Genomic DNA, 24,257 nt, shown 5'->3' on the forward strand with positions numbered 1-24,257 from the left:
AACATTTTCTTTTTAACAGTCAAAAGTTATCTGGATCTGGGGCACCTGGGTAGCTCAGTTAAGCACTCTTGATTTTGGCGCAGGTCATGATCTCACGGTTCAGGAGTTGGAGGCATGCATTGGGCTCTGTGCTGATGGGGCCCAGCCTGCTTGCTATTCTCTCTCCTCTCCTCTCTCTGCCCCTCCCCTGCTCGTGCTTTCTCTCTCTCAGAATAAATTAATTTTTTTAAAAAGTTATCTGGAGCTGGAACAGATGAGTAGCAGTTCTAGAATCCACCTATTCTCTCCATACATATTGTTGCTGCAAGCCTTCTTCACCTGCCCAGATGACCTCTCTACTGCCAGTACCTCCTCCAATCCATTTTCTGTACCACGTTATTCATATAACAGATTTCTTAAGATATTGTGTGTCTGGTACTAGGCCAGATGCTCAGGAACTCATAGTCTGAGGAAAGGAAGATTTAATTCATGCAATACAGTGTGTTAGGATAGGAGGGTTTCCTAGTGAAGTAACATTTGAGGCAAGACTCAAAGGATGATGAGTTAAGCAAGCAAAAGAAGGGAGAAAGGAAGAATGTTATAAGTAGAGGGAATAGTATGTGATAGCTTAAAGGAAGCAATGTCTAAAAGATCACCAGGAAGGTTGAACAAGGAATGTGAAAGAAGTGTCAGGAGGTAAGTTTAGGGAAGTCCTACAGAGTCCTGTAAATCACAATAAGGAATTTAGACAGTAGTAGTCACTGAAAGATTTTAAGTAAGACTGTCATGATGAGATGTTTTCAAAAGAACACTCTGGATGTCATGGTGGAGAATGTTAAGAGAAAGAAAGAGGTAGAGACTGGCTAGGAGGCCACAGCAGCGCTCTAAAGAGAGGGGTCAGCAAACTAGTTGGCAGGTCAGATCACATTCCCTGTTTTTCAGTGGCTCATAAGCTGAGAATAAGAATGCTTTTTTAAATGCTTAAATAGTTGAAACAAGACTATTTTGTGACATGTAAAAATATGAAATTCAAATTTCAGTGTCCATAAATAAAGTTTTCTGGGAACACAGGTGCACTTGTTTATTGATTGGCCGCTTTCAGGCTCTAAAGTTGAGCAGCTGAGACAGAACTGTCTGGTGTACAAAGCTTAAAATATTTGCTATCTGGCCCTTAGAGAAAACGTTTGCCTACCTCTGCTGTAAGCAATAGATGATTGCCTACACTAGTGTCATGGCAGTAGCAATGAAGAGACTCTGGTTTGGCATTGAGAGATATTTATGACCGATTCTGATTCGGGAGGCCTTTAGGAGGTGGAAGTGACAGGCTAGATGATACTGCTGGGGTAAGGACTACTGCACTAGCTTGCTGTCTCTCTACTACCATTCTCACCCCTCTACAACCCATTCTCCACACTCAGTAGCCTTAAAAAAAAAATCTTCCACTCCCTACTGACAATTCTAAAACTACCCTTTCCACTATTACCCTTAGGATAATTTCAAATAAAATGTTACTAATTTGAACCTGCCTACCTCTATAACCCAATTTTTCATTCTAGTCTTTCTCAACTACTTTACTTCTATTCTCCCAGACCCCTATCTTCTTGCCGCTAGGCTTTTCCATAAACCTTTTTCCTGGAGTCAGCATTCCACCTTATCACCTCCACTCCCAAAATGCTTTGTGCTTTTGCAGAGCTGGAGTATTTGTGGAGTGTTGGGTGTTTAAATTTCTGCCTTCATCCGTAGACTGAATTTAAGGCGGAAACTGACTCGCGAACCAAAGCATCCCCGGCCGATAGTAGATAGTAGAAGCTTAATGAAGAACAAATGAAGGTGGAGGACTTGAGCTACATCAGGTGGCAGCCTCAATTATAAACCATTTGTGAACTGTGGGTAATAATCCCCGTTTCGCATGGCTGTTGAAAGGATAAAATACAAGAGAAATGCCTAGCTTGCTCAATAAACGTGAGTTGAAATTAAATCTGATTTGTGGCCAATACAGAAAGACGTGAATACTTAACGAGGCAGTCCTTATATGCCTGGTAAGATGGATCAGAAGGCAGGTCCCCGTGGAGTACACCACCGCCCTCCGCCCTAAATATGCTGAGCCGGGGCGGTCTGAGGGACTGCATGGTCCCTCCAAGGTGACTGACTGCTCCGCCGAAACAGACGCTCTTTGAATGCATACGTTCCAGAAACCCTCGGCTGTGCCGAGAGTACACGGCCATTGTAGAAAAGACGGCTTTATCCGCAGTAATGGTCCGGGGTCACATGGACCACATTTACAGCAGAGGGAGAGAGGGAGGCCTTTCCTCCCTATGGGCTAAGGTGCCGTCGGGTCCCCTTCCAAGCCCCCGGGTCAAGGCCGGGTAATCCCGGCTCAGGCGTTTGGCGGTTGCCCTTCCCTTGGCCAAGACCCAGCCCTGGACGTGGGGCCCGCCCGCCCGCGCTGCAGCCTCGTGAAAGTCACGTTCACTCTGCCCGTCCTCTCGGGTACTCTATGGTTCTCGTGGTGACTCTACTCTAATTCTAGTTCCGGTCTCTATGGCGGCGGCGGAGGCAGGAACGGTTGTAGGTCGGCCGAATTAGCCGCCTAAGAGCCAATGAGAATGGAGGAGTGATAAAGTGTTAGCCAATAGAAGCCAGGAGTCGGGGTCAGGTGGTGAGATTGGCAGCACTAGTGGCCAGTGAACGATGCTTGGGGCGGGTCGCTCGCAGGGCTTATCCCGCCCGTCCCGCCATTCTCGCTAGTTCGATCGGTAGCGGGAGCGGAGAGCGGACCCCAGAGAGCCCTGAGCAGCCCCACCGCCGCCGCCGGCCTAGTTACCATCACACCCCGGGAGGAGCCGCAGCTGCCGCAGCCGGCCCCAGTCACCATCACCGCAACCATGAGCAGCGAGGCCGAGACCCAGCAGCCGCCCGCCGCCCCCCCCGCCGCCCCCGCCCTCAGCGCTGCCGACACCAAGCCCGGCACCACGGGCAGCGGCGCAGGGAGCGGCGGCCCGGGCGGCCTCACATCGGCGGCGCCTGCCGGCGGGGACAAGAAGGTCATCGGTGAGGGCCGGACGGGACGGGGGTGGGGCCGTAGGGAAGCCTGGCGGCGGAACCGTTACCCGAAGCGGGGCGAGCCGGCGAGCGCGCGGCCGGCGGGGACCGACTCGGCGGCGCGCGGCCGCCCCTCCCCCAGCCTTCCTCACCCGCGCCCTCGCGGACGCCGGCCCGCCCGGTCCGCGTGCCCGGCGGGCGCGCGCGCGCGCCGCCTCCCGCGCCCCCTGCGGACCCCGCGCGGCCGCGCGCCCCCTCCCCCCGGGCCGCCGCGCGCCGCCGACCGCGTGTGCGGCGGGGTCCCTCCCCTCTCCGGCGGCCGCGTGCGCTCGGGCCCGCACGCCGTTGTTCCGTCCCCCCCGGCCCGCTCCCTTCCGCGTGTACCCTGAGGGCGCGGCGCGCCGCCTACGCAGGCCCGTGTGGGCCGGACGCTTCCCCTTCCCTCACGTGCTCCCCGCCCCGCAGCCGCGCCCGCCCGCTGAGGCCCGCGCCCAGCGCCTGCCCACGGGCCTCTCCGCCGCCCCGAGCTCACCCACGTGTGCCGCGGGGCCCGTGCGCGGCCTCGGAAGAGAGAGGCTGTCAGGGGGTCTCTGGCCGCTGCGGAGCGCATGCGGGGCCGGGTGCCCCAGCGTGGCGGGTCTAAGAAAGGACGTCTGGTAATCGTGCGTTTTTTGTTTTTGTGTGTGTGTGTGTGTGTTTTTTCCCTCCAGCAACGAAGGTTTTGGGAACAGTAAAATGGTTCAATGTAAGAAACGGATATGGTTTCATCAACAGGTGAGATGACCGCTACCGTAGTCTCGGTCCTACCTTTTCGCTTGCTCTGCTCCTTGGGCAGGCCCTGCGGGCTTGGAAGGGGTTAAGCAGGGGTAGCTTGTTCCTTCTGGTGGGGTAGTGAGGTTTTGTTTTCCTTGAAGACTGAAGGGATCAGGGATCTGGAAATGGTCTTTTGTTTTGCAGCTAAATATTAATTTAAAGCTAAGTGAAGAGGCTGCTTCTGGTACAGAGCAATTTAAAAGGCGAGCGCAGTGGACGAGCCAACTCTCAACAGTTAGGGCAAACTCAGGTAACCAGGATCTAGTGTGATTCTCTGAGGTGCATTTTTATCCTTGTCACGTTAGTGAAATTGGTATTGAAAAATGTGATGTGATCCACTGGATTAGTACGTGGGGATTATTTCTACGTGGTTAGCCTTTGGAGGTAACAAGAGTTGACAGTGCAGTAGGGGAGGTCTTGTCATCTTGACTGCTAAGGTTATATCGCCTTTGTTTAACGTTTCAGTGTATGATGTCTTGAGGGCCTTGGAGAAATTTCACATTAGAACTACAATTTCTGTTTGTTCCTGTAGTGGCCTCTGGAAGAAACTACCCTTTTCCCTTTCTCAGGTTTTTTATTTCTCCTACTTTTTTGTTCTCATCTTTAGGATTAGTCCTTTGAGTCGTTTGTAGCAGTAGTGATGATAGCGTGCAGTTTTTGTACACCGTACTCTTCTTCATGGTCTCCCTTGTGAGCCGGGCATCATTTCCAAGATGGCTGCCAAGCAAGGCTACTAGTGCAGTTGCATATGGGTGTAGGGCATGGTGTGTGCTCGTAGCACGTTGGCCTTACAGGTGGGATACCTTCATCTCCTCCGCGTTTTCTTACATTCTTGTTTCAGAAGGCATTAAACAACTAGAAAAGAACACCTAAGAGTAGGAAATAATAATGTTTGTGTAATGGACACTACTGCAAGAAACCAAGTGGGCAAGATCAAGCTTAAAGACAGACATAATTGGCTGATGAACAACCTTTCATTACTCAACCATAAAATATTGTGGAAATGCTCAAAAGCAAAAGAGATTGTAAGCATTTGATGGTCTGTTTTCCACGTTTGCAGTTGCGGGGAAATAATTTTGTTTCTTCCAAAATCTTTGGGGAATTTTCCATCTGTTATTAACACTTTTTGTGACAGGTCAAAGCTACGTTTTTTCCTCAGTTTTTTGATAATTGGTTACTAGTGATGAAGAGAATGCATGGGTGCTTATATTTGACCGCTTTTTAGCTGCTCTCTGAATGTTAGCATTTCAGTTATTATTTCCATCTTACCCTGATTCCTGATTCTCTTTAGTGGTCTATACCTTAAACCAATAGTTCTCAAATTAAAGTATGCTTAGTACCTTGGAAGGGTGTTAAAAATGCAAATTCCTGAGTTCTTCCCAGCCTAGATTCTTTGGTTCTGGGGTACATTTTTAACAAGAATTCCAAGCGATTATGTCTTGTGGGCCATTCCTTGAAAAATAATGCTTCTAATTTTTGACCCAGTGTAATGCTGGTGTATACATTAGAAGGGAATGTAATGTGCAGCGTTTTCTGTGGTTGGATTGTAGTTTGTGTACTTTTGAAAGTGTATGCGCGTGCCTTATTTTTGCTATATTTTGTTAAATGGACAGAGGTTATGATTTTTTAAGTGAACAGTTTCTATCCAAGGGTAAAAGTAGTTTATTTACATATTCTAAGTTTTTTTATTTCATGAGATGCCGTTCCTTGAGTATCTTTATTCCAACCTGCAATTAACCCAATTGGTAGTCCTCCAGGGCAAGTTAAATGTAGATTGACTTTCGATGATCCTTCGCTTGGACTATCCTAACCTCAACTATTTTGTCAAGTTAACTGGTTTAAATGTGCTTTGTGTTTCTAAACTGGTTTCAATGATTGTAAGACTTTCAAGTCACTGTAAAATGTGACTATAATAAGTCCAAGAGAGGTTTACCTTGATGAAGGGAAAATGTAGGTCTTAAAGAACTATATAGTCTGGAAGTTTGCAAGTTGGTTGGGTATGTAGACGGGTGGAGGTACCTGGCTGTCGATTGGGAGGGGGTGGGTAGACACTGCTGCTGCTGTGTAAGGGAGAGGATGTAGTCTTTGGGATGATGGCTGTGACTCTAATTTTAACCTTGGGAGTTCTGTGAGTTATAATCTAGGTTCTTCAGATTTTTATAATTAAAATTGAAGGTATTTTTATGTAAACTTTTTTACTGTTGAAGAATGTATTTTCATTGTAAATATTGTGATCTAAATTATTACCCATGAAAATAATGTTAGTTTTGTAAGGATTATATTTAAAAGCGTTTTCTTCTGGTGGTTTTATTGTACAAAAGGCATAAGAGCTTTTAAAACATCAAACGTTTGGCAGCTTTTGTTAGGCTGCAGAATCTAGGAATGGTGAGAAATTCATGGTTAGTCTTCCTGTGCTGTCTTGAACAATAATTGGATTATGTGACTAAGAGGGGTTTGTTGAACACCACCACCACTCCCCCCCCCCCCCCCCCCCCCAGTTTCTTTTCAGTTCATTATGAAAAACTTCACTCAAAACTGTTGGAAGATGTCATTAGAAGGATGCCGCAGGGGTCAGTGGTTTCAGGGTTTGGTTCTTTGCTTTTTAAATCTGGAAACCTGATTTTTGTCTTTTGCTTCCAGCTGTTGAGGATTAATCCATGCTCACCAAACTCATGAAAAGTTACCATGAGTCGGTAACAATGGGACATGCATCTTTCATAGTGACAACAAGAGAAATACTCTGTTCTCCAGAGTACTTAAAAATGCTTAATTAATCATCCTAGGGTTTGGTGGTGAGCGAGGGATTTGGAGCAAAGAGGATCCAGTAGGGCAGAGGGCACAAACTGGTGACCTCCTAGCTGAATCTACCCCCAGATGTTTTGTTTGGACAATAGTGTTTTAAAAAGGATTAGAAATAATTACTGACACTTAGGGAGATAATACCCAGATTTTCAAGTTATCTTTTTTTAAGATCTGAATTTTAGCTTTGGGGCCTGAAGTCCATGTAAATAAAAATCAGCTGGCCATGAGTATTATTACAACTTTCAAATAGGGCATACATTTTTTTTCTTTACCGCAATATATGACAGGTTGGGTTTTCTCCTGTTGACTTCCCTTCCTGCTTCGCTTCTGTGTGTGCATTTGAATATATTACCTGTGGTCTAGGAAGATGTATGATTAATCAAGCCAAGGAAGGACTTAGCTATCTCTCTTTAGCAAAAATACTGAAGTTGTGGTTATCAAGTTTAGTCTCCCTTCTAGGGATTCCATGTGTATGTAACTGATGAAGGTGACTTCCTTCACACAGTGATGGCACATAAAAGTAGCTAATATTTCTCAAACACTTAACACCAGGAACTATTGTAAATGCTTTAGGTGAACTAAACTGTTTAGTTTTTAAAATCTTTGAGGTGTAGATACTATTCTGAAGACAGAGGTTGAGTGATTTGCCCTAGGAAACATAGTAAGTGGCAGAGGTAGGTTTTGAACTGTTTTCTTACTGTGGATTTTGTTCATTAGCTGCTGTTCTACTGTCCCTGAAAATACAGGCCCTTAGTCCTCTTCAATTTGGTTGGTGTCCACAAAGTTACAGGTAATTTCTTAGTGTGGCTATTCTTAGCCATTGAAAGGCTGTTTTCCTAAGTGATACCCAGCATGTCACTGGAGCTCCTATATGTGCTCACTATTAGTTCCCTGGATTTTAAAAGCTTTCTGCTTTGCACTGCCTGTTTCATGTAGTTTGGTACTGGCTATAATAGTCCCAGTTTAGTGTGCAGATTGGCTTTAACAATTAAAAAGGACTTGCTTAATAGTCAGTATTGGGATGCAGTTGAGGAATTAAAAGAGAGAGCCTTTGACCCTTATTTCTTGGATCTTTTCACTCTGTCTTTGTATGACCTGCAAGCTAAGAATGGGTTTTACCTTTTGAAGGGTTATTTAGGAATATGTGACAGTCTGTGACCTTACGTGGTCTAAAATATTTACTGCCTGGTTCTTGGATTTTAAAATGTGTAGACTTATGGAAAAATGATTGCCAAGTCTTTTAGGCTATTGAAAATCAGACTGAAGTTGATTACGCACAGTAAGGTCTATCTAAATCATAGAAGACACGGGTAGTCTGTAATATAACTAAATGCTGTGGCACTAAGAAGACTGTGCTACTAAGGCAGGATGGGTGGATGGAAGCATAAAATATGATACCTAAATAGTCCTTAGGTCATGATGTATCATTGGCAGTCTCGAAAAAGCAGTTATTGGTTGTGGAGGGGGGATTTGTTTTGATTTCAGAACTGAGGCTTTTCAGACAATGGCTTTGTATACAAGGCACTTGAGGATTAATTTACATGCTGGTTGGGTTAGTTGCTCATCTTAAGTTGGCCAGAAGTCATCCTTGTTCACCAAGTCACTGATAATGTAAAAGCTTTTCATCTTAAGTCTAGAGAATGAATGTATTCACGTGCTGGTTTTTTTTTTATGACTATAGAATTAATAATTTGTGCAATTGAGCAATTTAAGTTGTTAAAAGGGCATGGTGTAGTAATCTGCAGCAAGGTAATAGAGCGTTTAGTTATGGATAGATGAACTTATGTATATGTTAGGTTTCATTTAAGGCAGTGCTGTGGATTGGCGCAAAAAAGTTTCCTGAAATTTTAGGACATCTTAAAACACTTTAATCTGGATAAATTTAGTAGTATAGGAGTTTAGTGCTAGCTACATGTTTTTGCCTTCATTGTGCTGCATTAGGAACTTTTAAGAGACTTGTATTTATAAATCCCAGCAGTATTTCTCTTTAGCATTTTCCCAATTTAAAAACGGTAGCCTCTTTTTTTTTTCTTCAGCTGCTCGCTATCTGTGATTCCTTTTTTCCTTGAAGTCAGTACTGTGTCCTCATTTGCTGAATAAGGACAATACTAGTTAAGAGTGAGAAAACCTAAGAGGAGGGGTTTTTGTGAAAAATTTTCAGTATAAATAATGCCCTTAATAACAGCAAGAGGTGGAGTAGAAGAATACAGCAGAGAGCATACATCTGAGTGCAGAACAGGACTGTGTGCTATATGGAATGACACTGTTGTAATATTGTAGGCCTGTGCTGTCTATACAGTAACTATTAGACTTGTATGGAAGTGTAGTTAGTGCATGCATCTGAGAGACTGAATTATTTTTAACTTGAATTTTAAAACATACCCAATTTAGTGTTTGTTTTGAACCACTTTCTTTTGCACAGCTTGCATTTGTGAACCTACTTTGCAGAAGTGTAAAACATAGAGCAGATTATGAAGGCTTAGTATGAAAAAAGAAATGTAAAATACTTGGCATTTTTAATAATTGATTTGTACGTGTTTAAATGCAAAACTCGTTTTATCCGTTTTTACTTTTTTTATTGTGACTACTGGAAAATAAACTTAGATACAGATTTCCCCATGTTGCCCAAAAGTAGTGCATTTCTGTGAAACCTTTCATGAAAGTGAAGTGGTGTAAAAGTTAAAGTGAACTTTTAGGTAACTAGGCAAACCTGTATTTATTTAGCTTGCATTTGATTTCTTTTGGACAGCAGTACTAGGCACTGAACAGCAAGTAAAATAATTGCCTCAAGTGGCAGCAGTAAGGAAGGGTTGAGGTTTGATTATATTGTGGCCTGTAGGTAAGTGTTTTATCCCCACTATGCGTATAAGGTAACTTGCCCCAGATCATGTAGTTAGTAATGGAATAGCCAGAATTCTAGCCTTGGCTCCAGTGGTTCTAGTAAGGAGTTCTAAACCACTGCTCTATGTATATTGCCTGCTCTTCTCTCCTCTTCACCCTCTCTGATCAGTAGGACTTAACGTACTATATAGTGTGTGGAAAACAATACTTGGTAATTCTGCTGCATTGCATTGAATGTGGTGGCCTTCTAGGTTGAAATCCTAGGATAGACCATGTCCTATTTTTGTTACTGTTGTTAGCCTAGTGCCTAGCTAGCTAGTTAGCCTGTTAAAGGGATGCATAAACTAGTCTGCCCTGCCCATAGTCTTCCACCCTCAGTAAAGTACGGTAAAGACAGAAAGAAGTGTACCTTTTAGTTCTCGTGGATAATACCGCAAAAGGTAAGGTGCAGTCCTGGGGATGTCTTTCTGTTCCTTCCTTATTATGTTAGTAACAGCTAAAAGTTTCAAACATATTTCTTGATGATCCATTTTGGTCAGCTTATTTTAATTGCTGCTTTTCCCTCTTTGGTAAGCTCTCTCTATATAGTAGCCGTGAGCATGCATTATTTCCCAGTGTTACTGTAGATAGGGGTCTACTCCACAGCGATTTGTATGACTTGTGAGGCCAAAATGGTTTTTACATTAGGGGAGGGGATATGTAGCAGAGCCTTGGTCTGTTTACAGGGAATAATTTGTAGAGTGGGGTTAATGATGGTGCCTACCTTGGGTTGTGAGGATTGAATTGTATGTATAGTTAAAGCACTTGGGACAGTATCTGGAACCTAAATCCCTCAGTAAGGTATGCCTTAGACTTGTGTCTAAGGTTTTCCCGTTTTGCAGGTGGAGATACAGTAGAAGGGGAGGCAGCTTTCCAAGGTTGCACAGCTAATAGTGGAATGAGAACTAAAGATTGGATTTTCTTTTAGCAGTACCTTGAATTTGTGCACAGTCACTTAATAAGTTGCAACTAGATTGATTTGGTGCATCCAAACTGTAGTATTCTATCTTGGCTAAAACTGTATTTTTTGAGCTGTCAAATTTCTTCCTAAAATCAGATGCACTTTGGCCATGGTAATTCCCCTAACAGGCCGGTTTGTTGTCAAGAGTGAGTGCTGTTGTTGGCACCACACCAGTTAATGAGCCCATATTGGTTTCCACATATCTTTGTACCTGCAGAATATGTTAAGCTGTCTTCCAAGGGACAGCATTGTGTATATTGCCTACCTTGTACTGTTTTTAGGAAGATATGTTCTAACTAGATAAGTCATTTTGGTAAATTTTTTAATTCCTTTTACAACCTTGAAGTAAAACTGTAGATAAATTTTTATTGCAGTGCATAGTATATTCTGTATGTGCATAGTTACTTGCAGCTATATTAGAAGACATGATGAATAGTCAGTGCCACCACAAATACTGATTGATAAAAGAAATGATGTATTGGCTACCCAGATATGCAGGTCGCATTATCAGTAATGAAAACTTCTTTCCATGGAAGTTGCATTTTTAGTAAAATCAGTGCATGTTAAAACAATGTAAAATACCAGATTCAAAACTCAAATATACTGGGGTGCCTAGGTGGCTGAGTCGGTTAAGTGTCCGGCTTCACCTCAGGTCATGATCTCACGGTTTGTGGGTTCGAGCTCCACATAAGGCTCTGTGCTGTCAGGTCAGCTCAGTCTGGATCCTGCTTTAGATTCTGTGTCTCCTCTCTCTGCCCCTCCCCGATCACACTCTGTCTCTCTCTCAAAAATAAGTAAACATTAAAAAAGATTTAAAAAAACCCCTCAAATGTACTTACATGAAAGTCTAGTAGGGTACCAAATAATTCTTTACCTAGTTCTCTAGTGCCTGACACCCTTCACCCCAGTTATGGCAAATAGTGCCCATCTTTGGAACAACTTTAAATGACCTGTGGTGGTCAGCACTGCCCCTGTTGAGAGTTCCTGTTCTAGACTTTCCTACTCTACTAGTTTTTCATTGTACTTCTTCTGAGGGCCCTAGGGTTCAAAATTAAAGGGTTCACTATTAAAGATCTTAATAGTGATGGCTATGGAATTGTTTGTAGGATGCCTGAGGACCTATTTGACAGATGGGCATTTTGGCAACCATAATTCCCTAGGTGTTCCTAATATTCAACTAGCTTATAGAGGTCAATTTTCGGTCACCTGCCTTGAGTAGCTTTTGCAGTGTTCTGCATTTGTGTGTAGGTTTTTCTTCTAAAAATTTAAAATTTTGTTCCCATAAATTAAATGTCCTCATGCTACGTGGGTTCTTTGGCGCGCAGCATTTGTTGCTCTATGGTTCAACAGGAAGCCAACAGTCGTAAGCCAGTCAGTCTAATTCACTGTAACCTTTGTTCCTTTTGTCATTAAACATTAGAACTGTTTTTAAGCCCATTCACTCTGATCTACCTGACAAAATGAAGAGGGTAGGAGGAGGTCAAAAAAGATCTGGAAATCTATTTCTCCTGTGGTGTTTACTTACAATATCATTGCCTTCACTCCAGCGTCCTAGGTGAAAAGCTAAAAGCTCATTCTCCTATTTTCCTCTCACTTCCAAAATCCGCTTGTTCATAAAATTTCCCCTGCTTTTACCTCAAGAAAGAAACCTCAAATACTCTCCCTCACATAGGCTTCCATCAATCGTGGTCTGGGCTTCTGGAATAGTTTTTTATAACTAACTGGGCTTCTCTTGTATCTGAAATTTTCATAGTTGCTACTAGGTTTTAATATTTGATGATGTTATGCCATATTCCTCTACTCAAAAAAGCCTTTGCTGGCTCCTCTGCCTACATAATTTAGCTCTTGTTCTTTCCCTCCTCCACAGCCATATTCCTCATGACCCAGCCAGTTTGAACTCTCTTGCATTGAGTTTGCTAGTTGCTGGTTTACCCATGTCCATGACCTCCTTTCTGTCTACCTCGGGAACATCTTTCTCATTTCCGTTAACTTCTTTAAGACTTAAGGCAAATGTTGTCTCCTTTAAAGTCCTGAAGCAGGTATTTTCAACCATATTTCTTTAGCACAGTTTAACTAGACATTTAATGATTGTTGCAAAATGGTGTCTGATAAGAAGTTAAAGGGGTTGTGTGCTAGTAGGAAACTCATTCATCTTCACCTCCTTAGTTCTCCAGCACAATGCTTGCCTGCTTGCCACAGGAATGATGGGGGTATTGATGGCATCCATGTTTGTACCTCATTGTGGTCTTTTGTTTTTCTTTAAGAGCAGTTTTAGGTGCATGACAAAACTGAGCAGAAAATAGATTTTTCCATGTACTCTGTGCTCATGCATGCAGCCCCCCCAACAGGGTCGACTCCTGCACGACCTCCACCTGCACTATCCACCACAGTAGTGACATTTGTTAAAATCAACAACCTTACATTGACGTGTTGTCACATCATCCAAAACCCATAGTTTACATTGGTACTCATTCTCGGTCTAGTACATTCTGTGAGGGTTTTTTAGGAGTCACCTTTATGACCTCGAGGAGATCTTGGAAATTGGAAATGGTGAGGAGGAACTGAGAAGGAAGCTAGTAATTAATGGAATGAGCTATATTTTTGGTCTCCTACTTAAATTAGTAACAGTGCTCTTAGGAGTAACAGTGGGGTGTGCTGGAACATTGTTTATGTTTAGTAGGATAAGTGTGACAGTTGCTAGTCACACCTTAATGGCTTAGTAGGTCACACTTGGACTTTTTTAAATCCTACAGTAGTAACGTTACAACTGTTGGTAATCTCTTGGTCTTAAAAAATGAAACAAAACAAAACTTTCTGCTTTAAATTTTCTAATGGCTGTATGGCATCCAGAAAGTCCAAGTGATGATAGGAAAAATGGGGGCGGGGGGAGATGTACAGAGAACCAAGCTTATGCTTAATCTTTGGTAACATGAAATGTATTCCATTTTCTGACTTGTTCAACTTGGTTCTGTCTTGTAGGAATGACACCAAGGAAGATGTATTTGTACACCAGGTGAGTGCTTGTGTGAATGTTTACAATTCTGGTTTTAAGGGTTGTGAGAAGGGATGCATGTTTTCTCAACTATTGTTCCTTACAAAAAGGTTATTCTATCCAACCACCAAACAATTTAGTTCCCACAGGAAGTGCTAAAATGTATACATTGAAATATTGTATTGGCAGCTCACTTAATTAAAATAGGTGTATCTCAGATGGGTATTTTGTTAATAGTAGTTTTTAAATGATGAAGTCTGCTCAATTCATACTAAATTTTTAAACCCAATTTCAGAGGAAGAAAAAAAATCTCCCATTAACCTAAACTTGAACTAATAATGCTATAAATACACACACAAAACAAAAAAACACAAAAACTTTGGTGAGGTGTTTGCAAATGCTGCTAGGTTTTATCTCTGTGGTGGGACAAAATCACAATAATCATGGGGGAGAAGTAGGACTAAGCTGCAAAACCTATAAATTTGAAGTGAATGCTGGGGGGAAAAAAAACTAGCAAAGTAGCCTAGGTCCCTCTGTTTATGTTAAAACACTTTGAATAGGAATTACCTTCGGAGAATTTTGTTCTGGCTTGAAAAATTTAAGAGTCCTTAGTTTAGGGTTGAGGTGAAAAGGCGGTGTGGCAAAGTTGGTAATTACTCATTAAATAATTTTTAGATTGGCTTCAGTGTTCTGTGGGTAAAAAACTAACACAGGATTAGGTGCTACAATGCTAAACTTTGACAAGTACATTTAAGAAAACTACTTTGGAAAATGCGCATTGAGGAATTTTATTAAAGCCACTGCCAAGTAAACACTAGTATCTCGAACTTAAGTACATCATGGGCTCCGTTGGACTTCATTATTTTCACAGGTGTGCTGTGGGTAGGAAAAACACATTTGTATGTGTGTACTTGAAGTTTTTTCACTAAGACTATTGAAGTATTATCAGCTTGTATTGAAAATCACTTTAAGAACTTTTTAGCCACTTTATCTTTTTATCCAGACATCAAAAGACATAGTTGGTTTTCACACTCACTGTTAATCAGGCAGGTGTGAGCTTGGATGGCAGCATACTTCTTAGGAAGAGCTGTCTGAGGTTGGTACTTTGTCACCTTCTGAGGTATCCTATGCAGCATTCAGTGGCAATCAAGGGGGGAGCCAGATCAATTTCTTGAATATCCAAAGCCCTATCAGATAATCTCAGGGTCAAATATATAAGAATGGAAACAAATGTTCTAAACATAGGGGCCCCTGGCTGGCTCAGTCAGAAGAGCATATAATTCTTGATCTCGAGCTCATGGGTTCCAGCCCCATGTTGGGTGTACAGATGACTAAAAATAAGTAAATAAACTTCAAAAAACAAATTCTAAACATAAATATGGGACTGTTCAATGTTACTTTGAAAACAAGTGTTTAATAAAATTGAATGCCAACGCCTTTGTGTTCTTAATTTCCCTTCACATGTTCAAAAGAATATGCATAATTAGAAACAGGAGACAGCAAGGCTGGTCAGTCTTGTTACTTGTCAGCAACATTAAAGAGTTTGGGGAAATTGGGGTGTTTTGAAGATGCTGACTGAAAGAAGTTTTGAGATTATAATTCTCCATACTTCTGCTATCCCCTATGACTGCAGGTAATTGAGAGTTGGCTATATATGGAAGGTATGAAAACTTTGTGACAGTTTAGATGACAGATGAGCTCAATTATTTGGCTGAACGCATGTCACCCACTTGGTACTGACCCACAGGTGTCACCAATATGCTTTCCTCTTTATTTTGGAAGTGGTTTCAACATTTAGTTGTTTCTTGGGACTTTGGATGCTCAGGTCTTAGTGTATCTGGGAGACTGTAGTTCTGGGCAACTTAGCTTAATTGGCTTCAGCTTTGTTGGTTGTCCTGCCTCCTATGGAATGGAAATGCATGAGTGATCCCGTAATGGATACCGCTGTGATGTAGTAGAATGAACATGGGATTTGGAATCCCAAGACCTGGATTTAGAAAAGTCCATACTTTTCGAAGTGCCACTTAGCTGTGTGACCTTGGGCAAGTCACCTAAGTTTTTTTAAAGCCTGTTTAATTGTCTGTAAAAAGGGAGTAGTAATAACCTCACGTCATTTGTCATAATGAGTTTGAGTAACACATGAAAGAACTTTATTAAGTAGTACATTCAAATGTGAGGTGTTACTCTTCCCCTTTTACTTTGTTGTAGCAGCAGTCTAGAGAACAAGTAACAATGTGAGATTTCTTGTATTCTGAGGAGGTAATAACTGACTATCCCACACGGTCAGATAATGTAAAGAGTGGCGCATAGTCAATACATGTGAATTGCATTTCCATTGAAGTATTATCACAGAGCGGTTGGAAGGGATTTTGGTTGACATTTGTAATTGAGTTTGATACGGTTAACACAGGGACAAAGTTGGTTTGGTCAACTTTGAAGCATGCAAAACTAAACTCGCCTGTCATCTAAACTGGCCCTGTGTGGGGCTAGCTTCTACTATTAAGTGCAGTCTTTGGGGGATAGATGGATATCCTCATTCTGTCTAAAGCTACATATGATGCTTTTGCAAAAAGCGTGTAAATACATATATATATATTGTTGTGTCTTGAGTGTTAAATTACTTGTTTTAGTTTGGAAAATAGTGGTAAAATGCTGGGGCCTTGTAAGTTTAGAGTATTTTGGTTGAGGTTGGGGGTAGCATTGGTCCCTGTTTTCCTAAATTTATTGACGGTTTGGTCTTATTTAAAGCTAATATTAAGTGTATATCCAAGCTAAAATAATATTGACTCTGGTACATTTTGAATGAAAAAGCACATTATTCTCCCCTGTTAATCTATTTTTGGAATGTGATATTACTAGACTGCCATAAAGAAGAATAACCCCAGGAAGTACCTTCGCAGTGTAGGAGATGGAGAGACTGTGGAGTTTGATGTTGTTGAAGGAGAAAAGGTGAGGATGCTTTTTGTGTAAAGGTTTGACTTCAGTATGGAAATATTTTGGAGATCTCATCCGTTAGGATGGTGGCTCTAATGTGGATGGATGGGTCAGGTGACCACATGAACACAGGTGCATCAAGCCTTATGTGCTGGCTGCAGTTAGAGGGCAATCTCTTCAGAACAGTGAGGAACTGATACTTAATCATTTCTATGCACCCCTGGCCACATAGACCCTTTATTTGCTTTGTGTAAATTTTGTTAAGTGTACTTAATTCTGTTGTCACTGTCAATATATGATGGCTTTTGTAGGGTGCGGAGGCAGCAAATGTTACAGGCCCTGGTGGAGTTCCAGTGCAAGGCAGTAAATATGCAGCAGACCGTAACCATTATAGACGCTATCCACGTCGCAGGGGTCCTCCACGCAATTACCAGCAGAACTACCAGAATAGTGAGAGTGGGGAAAAGAACGAGGGATCGGAGAGTGCTCCCGAAGGCCAGGCCCAACAGCGCCGGCCCTACCGCAGGCGACGGTTCCCACCTTACTACATGCGGAGACCCTATGGGCGTCGACCACAGTATTCCAACCCTCCTGTGCAGGGAGAAGTGATGGAAGTAAGTTTTCACCGAAAAAAGTAAAAGAATGAACAGCATGCAAAAACTTTGAATAAGTCTGCGTTTTAAGCATATTGTGAGTGTCTTCTCCTATCTGTATTGGAGCAGTTAATCTAATGGGAAGCATTTTTTTGATTCCTAATAAAAACCCAAAAGATTAATTTATAATATAATTACAGTTAGATGATTTCTTTATTTTTAACTCCTGTATGCAGACTTTGGATTTGTCTGATGGGGTTCATTTACTGTTACTGATTGAGTCAGCTTGATTGTCTTTCCAGGGTGCTGACAACCAGGGTGCAGGAGAACAAGGTAGACCAGTGAGACAGAATATGTATCGGGGTTATAGACCACGATTCCGCAGGTATGGTTTGTGTTAAATTTCTCAAGCATGTGTTAGGACTCAGCAGCATCATAATTCTCCTGCAGCCTTTTTGAGTCATTTATTTGTTAACACTTAACATTTTCTTTCATCAGATGCCTAAGAGGTGAACCTGAAGTCAGTTATCTTTGAGAATGTGTTCTTTGCATCTTCTTGCTGGTACTCATTAAAAACAGCTTGTATAGATGAGGTCTACTTTATATGATTGTGTCCCCCCCCCCCCTTTGTAATAAGGGTGTACGGAATTTCAGTTTTTCTGTCCTTGCACAGGTAAGAGAATAGTTCAACCTGTATTCTATTACATGTTTTAAGACCTTCATTAGGAGGGAGAAAGGTAAAGGTAAGCATTGCCTTTCAAGCGTTAGAGGAATATCTGAACTGTACCTTAACATAAATGAGGAATCGATAGCGTAACCTCTTGAGATGGTATAATTTTCCATTAATCACGTCTCAATTGAGGGTTTTTTGTCACCCTTAAATTGCAAAATAAAATCACCCAGTAGAGTATAGAGTAATTGGAGAAGCGTTTCATGAGCCAGATGTGTTTGTTTAGTATATAAATATGGTAGTCCTCTTTGAGGCAGTATGCCCAGTCTGTCCCACAGTGGGTGGATAGAATGGTGTAACAGGTACTTTTTAGGGCTCTTTTTTTTATTAAAGCATTGAGTCTCTAGGTGTGATCCTATAACTAACAGTTTACTCAAGGCAATACAGTAATAACTCTTAACTAATGATGACTTTTATATAGCAACTTTAACCGTTGATGCCTAAGTAAGCTTTAAGAAACATTCCTTACTATAAAAAGTATCTAAAATACAATATAGAAGTCTTCAAAATACATTGTGATTCTAATTTCTATTAAAGAGGTTTCTGACAACACCACCACCCCAATCTTTTGTGTACTTCAACAGAGATGGAATACTGAAGCTTTAGAAACTAGGGAACCCAGCTGAGATTACCCTATCTGCATCAGTATATATGCATTGAGAGTTTTGCAGTAGCCAGTGTCTATAACGTATTCTTGTTTCCATTGATGTATGTTGTGTCCTGAGTTTTTAATTCATGAAAATAGCCTGGAGCTCTAGCTGGTTCATTTAAAATCTCCACCAGGAGTTTGTTAGCTGTGTGTTGGATGTTGGAGATAGATGGTGTTTCCCTGTTGAGTGTGGAAGATTATTTTTGATGCTGACAGATGAGCTTTGTTGATCTTGAACTCAACTACTGTTCAAAGTAGTTTTAAGCCAACACAAAGATACCTTGTTGAAATACTGCAAATGATATCACAATGTCATTTTTCAAAGTGATCAGTGTTTTTAAGATTGGTTTAAAATAGGCTCTCGTGGCAGTTTCCATTATATCCAAGAGTGCCAACAGCAGAAAACTTGGTTTGCCTTTTTGTTAAGCTATAAAGTTGCTTAAGTTTTCTGCCTAGCTTTATTGGTGTCTTTAAAAAATAGCCTGTGAGTTTTTATTGTTGAGTGCTTTGGTTTTACTGTTTGCCTTTTAATTAGACGTAATAGTCTTCATTTGGTGGATAGACGGGTTGACAGAGCCACATACGATGCATGGGGTTAAAATCCTGATTAGTGTAGGTTCCAGGGCAAATTGAAAGATCTAAGGCAAGTATAGCAGTTTCACTGAGGAGACAAATGAAGTGGCAAGAAGGGAGAAGTGGCATCAAGAAAGTGTTTTTGAGAAGTAAGGGCACTACTATAGGCTGGAAAATTCAGTAGAAGACAATTGTCAGGAAAGTGAGTGTAGAACCATCTTCAGATAGGGTAGGATTTTGTCCACACTTAAGGGGTGGGCCCTTTGTTAGGAACCCTCGGTATTTTATGTGTAAGAAGCCCGAGTATGTGGGTATGATGTGTTAGTGGCATCAAAAGGAGGGGTCAGTGAAGAAGAGGTGTGAGGAGTTTGGGCCAAAGATGTGGGATTATCTCAAGAAGAGAAATCAGGAAAATCAAATAATAGAATAAGGGTCACAAATTTAAAGTGGGGCCAACCAATATGGTTGTGTTTTCCAGCCATTTTCGAGCAGCAGGCTCAGGTTGGGCAGAGTTGAATTTGTCCTACATTTGTTGATCCAAATGAAGAACCTGGGGTTGGGATTGGTTATGCTTAATTAATGGTCAGCTTTTTTACTTGGGTAAAAGGGGAGACAAATATTAAGGGAGATTGGGAGATAGAATAATTGTAGCATCACTGGATTATAAATTCTCATGGAAATAAAGAATGGACGAACAAGAAGGAATTAAACTAGGAAAATTGGAAAGGGTGTTTGGAGAATGGAATACTTGGAAATTGAGAGAACCGAAATAGAAGAAAACTGGATAGGAGGTAAAGAACTTAAATACCCTACCCAGGTTATTTGGGGCTGTCAGGATAACGATAACAGGAAAAGGATAGTAAATGGAACATAACCTAACCTAAGATGTGAAAGCTTGGGGTTTTAGAAAGAAATGGGGAAAACTGACTTAGAAGCCACAGTGATAGGTGTAGAGCAGCCACTCTTGAAGACTTCAGGGGAGAGCTAGAGCAGTTTTGCCTAAGACTTGCAGCGAGGTCCCAAAACGGGGGGGGGGGGGGGGGGGGGAATTAGAACCCATGATGACCAATATGTATAAAAGACATGATACTAATCTTGATGTTTTTGAGGTGATGTAATGTATGGATGGAGGAAAGGCCAAGAAAACCTCACTGGTTTCTAACACTTATAGTTATCAGCTGAAGAAATTCTCATCTTTTCTTTGGTGATAGAAGTGTTGATAATTTCTTTGATCCTGATCACCTTAAATTTCAGGCCATTGACCATAATATTGCTATAGTGTAAACTTGAACTTTGTTTTCTCAGTGTATAGCTCTGGATTTTAGTAGTATAGTCACATAGTTATGCAACCATTACCACTATCTCTTAATTCCAGACGTTTTCACCCACCTCCCGCCAAAAAATACCCTTGCATCCGTTAGCAGTCACTCATTTCCTTTTTCCCTGTACCCCAGCCCCTGGCTACCACCAATTTCTGTCTGGATTTGCCTGTTTTGCACATCTCATGAATGGGATCATAGATTTGTATGTCTGCCCTGTTTCACTTTAGCATATTTTTTAAGATTCATCCATGTTGTGGCATGTAGGATTTAATTCCTTTTCATGGGTAAATCAAGGTCCACTGTATGGATATCCTATTTGTTTCTTCAGCAGTCAGCTGATAGGCACTTGGATTGTTTCCACACTTTTGTTAATGTGAATATTGTAATCATAAAATAGATATTTTCTTGGGTATAGACCACTGAGTGGAGTTGATTGCTGGGTCACATAGTAACTCTAACAATTTGAAGAATTGCTGGACTATTTTCCAAAGCTGCTACACCATTCTTATATTCCTGCCAGCAGTGTGTGGGTTTCCAGTTTCTCCCTATCTTCACCAACACTGGTTATGCCTCTGATCTTTTGATTATGGCCATCCTGGTGGGTATGAAGTGGTCTTTTACGGTTTTGATTTGCCTTTCCTTAATGACTGATGGTGGCTGTGTGCTTTTGATTTCTTTTGAGAGAACATCTTGTCTTTGATTTTGATTTCCTGCCTTTTTAGCAAGTGCTCATCTATCTGTAAAGGGTTAGTGGCACTTGTTCCCAAACCTGATTACCATGAAGCCCATTTAAAATGACCTCATCCAAGTGTCTGTGGTGTGCCATTTTTGGTCAGCTCATGATTTACTCACTGTATCATCTATTAAAAAGTTAGAATTTGCTGGTCCATTAAAACCAGTTTTAAACTCTCATCTTCTAGTTTACACTTCCAAATCCTTGCACTAAACCCTCTCATTCAGTTTGTGAAATGCGAACCAAGTTTTGCACTTCTCATTTTTGATAAACAGGCCAGATATGGTGTTTAGTTGTCTGAACCAAGTGATAAACATTGGTGGGTGGGTTAAAGAAAGCGTGAAGGTTTTCTGATTGCAGTTTTGGCACAATGTTCATTCCAGGGGTCCTCCTCGCCAAAGACAGCCTAGAGAGGACGGCAATGAAGAAGATAAGGAAAATCAAGGAGATGAGACCCAAGGTCAGCAGCCACCTCAACGTCGGTACCGCCGTAACTTCAATTACCGACGCAGACGCCCAGAAAACCCTAAACCACAAGATGGCAAAGAGACAAAAGCAGCCGATCCACCAGCTGAGAATTCGTCCGCTCCCGAGGCTGAGCAGGGCGGGGCTGAGTAAATGCCGGCTTACCATCTCTACCATCATCCGGGTAAGTAAGCTTAGATGGCCTCTGGCTTCTGAGCAGTCATGCGTGGGGTCCATTAATGCAATAGAAAGATAAGCCATGGTGACTTAGGGTGTCTTCACCCATATTAATTTTCTAATTCCCTAAATACGCAGTTTTGGTAGTGGCAGGTATCAGGGCCATACTTAGCCTCTCGCCCACCTCAGTTCTGACACTTAGAGGCCTAAGTATTTCTTGAATATTAATTAGAGTCTTTGTCAACTGTTCTGAATGAATTCTGTGATTTTACCAGTAAGCTGAGGAAAGTCTTGCTAACTTTATTTACCCTAAGAAGTATGATGGTTGCGTTGTGTTTCTTCTCAAAAAGAGGTGGGATAGCTACTAGAATTCACAACCTGTGTGGTGATGAGCAATATAGTCTCTTTGGGGAAAGTGGCAGTTTTGACATCATACCAGTTCCAATATTAAAGGATTCCTTTGCATTCAACCTTTTACTTGATACTCAGAGGCATGTAATTGTCTCTGTTTTGTTCCGGAATTGTCATTTTCAGCCAGTAATGCTTTTGTTTTTTTCTCCTCTATTATTTTGTGGTAAAAAGTGGTAAAGGGGAGAAGGCATGCTCTAGCATCCAATAACTGGACTCATGCCTGCATTATTTTCCCCTCTGAATGGCAAAAGGTCATTCAGAACTTACAAGTAGCCATTCTTGTCACAGCATTTTCAGCCCCCTGTTGGAAAGTCAGTGTCTTGGAATAAACATAGATTTGTTAATGCCTTCCTACTTAGCTAGTGTGATCTGGAGCAATTTGGTGTGTACTAAAAGAATGTTGTAGACGATGTAGTGCGAGATGATCTTAAATTTATTTATTTATTTTCTACAGTTTAGTCATCCAACAAGAAGAAATGAATATGAAATTCCAGCAATAAGAAATGAACAAAAGATTGGAGCTGAAGACCTTAAGTGCTTGCTTTTTGCCCATTGACCAGATAACTAGAACTATCTGCATTATCTATGCAGCATGGGGTTTTTATTATTTTTACCTAAAGATGTCTCTTTTTGGTAATGACAAACGTGTTTTTTAAAAAAAAAGAAAAAAAAAGCCTGGTTTTTCTCAATACACCTTTAAAGGTTTTTAAATTGTTTCATATCTGGTCAAGTTGAGATTTTTAAGAACCTCATTTTTAATTTGTAATAAAAGTTTACAACTTGATTTTTTCAAATAAGTCAACAAATGGCAAGCACCTGTTAATAAAGGTCTTAAATAATTGTCTTTGTGTATATTTCTGTCTTGTCTTATTTTAGTTTGTAAGTCCTTAGCTAGCTTAGATGATACTGGTAATTATTACTCAGGGAAATTTCCTTAAAACATGTAGTTCTTTAAGGGAGAGTATTTATTTTGACAACTTGGCCATTTTCCTTCTTGTAAGATTCCTTTGGCTGTGGGGGGCAGTGGTAAAGGGGAGAGGGCATGCTCCAGCATCCAATAACTGGACTCGTGCCTGCAAGCCACTTATTTCTGGCCTTTTGGAAAGTTATTTTACCCTGCCAGTTGAAGATACCCACCTTAAGAGTTACCATATACCTGCCACAGAGCCTATTGTGCTCAGTAAAGAGGTTCAGCTCCTGTGTGAGGTTGACTGAAGATTGTAACAACAGATAACGTAATGCCTATAGGAAGACTTGCTAAAGAATATGGAAATTGGTGAAGATAATTTTGTGTTCTCAGCTCCCTTCTACCCTAAGCCTCTTCTGGTTATTTTTTATAATATCTTGCTAGATGTTCACTTGGAATCCTCCTGGTCAGCTTTTTGGGCCCAGGGGAGAAAGATGATGGGGATTTAGAGAGGCACATCCAGGAGTCCTACAGTGCTATGTAAGTCCAGGTGGGGGTGCCCCTTTCCAGAATGTGCTCAGAATTCACACAACCAAGATTGCATTGTACTGGTGCTTTTAATTCTAGGGGACTGGTGAAATAAGGCAGGAAAATAATATCAAGTAAGCTAGTATCTTTCAAACTCCTTCCAAACTTAGGAGCAACTTTTTTTTTTTTTTTTTTTGGCCTGCTGTAAAAAAATATTCACTGCTGGCAAGAATGCAGTGGAACAGATTTGAATACTGCTGATGGTTGTAAGATGTATTTTTTGTAATTACATACTTAGGACGTGTTATAATGTTATCATGGAAATTACAACACCAACAATACTGGTTAAATATCCAATACAGGTATTCCTCACTTTTTCAAAAGTTAACATTATATACTAAGTTGCCTTTAGGAAGCATGTACATTATTACTTGTTTTTGCTAGCAAAGAAATCTGAAAAGAATTTTTGCTTTATGAAAATAGCATTCAGTGTTTGTTTTGCTGCAGTGAGCTGTTAACAGAGGGCAATGCACACTGAGCAAGAGTGGTGCCACCAAGTTCCTTTCCTAGAAACTATACTCAGCATCAAGCTCCCATAGCGTGGAAGAAAGTTTCCTGCAGTGTGGTCTTGATGCCAATGTTGCAAACAAAATTGCTTATGCATTTTTTCATGTGTGTTTGTCTTGGGTCCTGTTGCCCAGCACCTTATGAATGCCTTTGCCATATGTAAGAATTAGATAGCCTGTGAGTCTCTAAGGCAACCCAG

General features: G+C 41.4%; 1 protein-coding gene across 2 annotated transcripts; it reads left to right on the forward strand.

The window, feature by feature from the left end:
* Positions 1-2,709: 2,709 nt before the first annotated feature.
* YBX1 (Y-box binding protein 1) lies at positions 2,710-22,896 on the forward strand. Of its 2 annotated transcripts, XM_042996829.1 has the most exons (8): positions 2,711-3,030; positions 3,732-3,795; positions 13,457-13,490; positions 16,329-16,418; positions 16,715-17,017; positions 17,299-17,381; positions 21,387-21,652; positions 22,511-22,896. In XM_042996829.1, exons 1-7 carry the CDS (start codon positions 2,865-2,867, stop codon positions 21,619-21,621), a joined length of 975 nt encoding a protein of 324 aa, XP_042852763.1. In that variant the 5' UTR covers positions 2,711-2,864; the 3' UTR covers positions 21,622-21,652; positions 22,511-22,896. The 2 variants fall into 2 exon arrangements, with proteins under 2 accessions (XP_042852764.1, XP_042852763.1); XM_042996830.1 differs by lacking the exon at positions 16,329-16,418 and having other exon boundaries at positions 2,710-3,030.
* The last annotated feature ends 1,361 nt before the right edge of the window (positions 22,897-24,257 follow it).

Source organism: Panthera tigris, chromosome C1 (genome assembly GCF_018350195.1).
Source record: "Panthera tigris isolate Pti1 chromosome C1, P.tigris_Pti1_mat1.1, whole genome shotgun sequence".
Taxonomy (NCBI): Eukaryota; Metazoa; Chordata; class Mammalia; order Carnivora; family Felidae; genus Panthera; species Panthera tigris.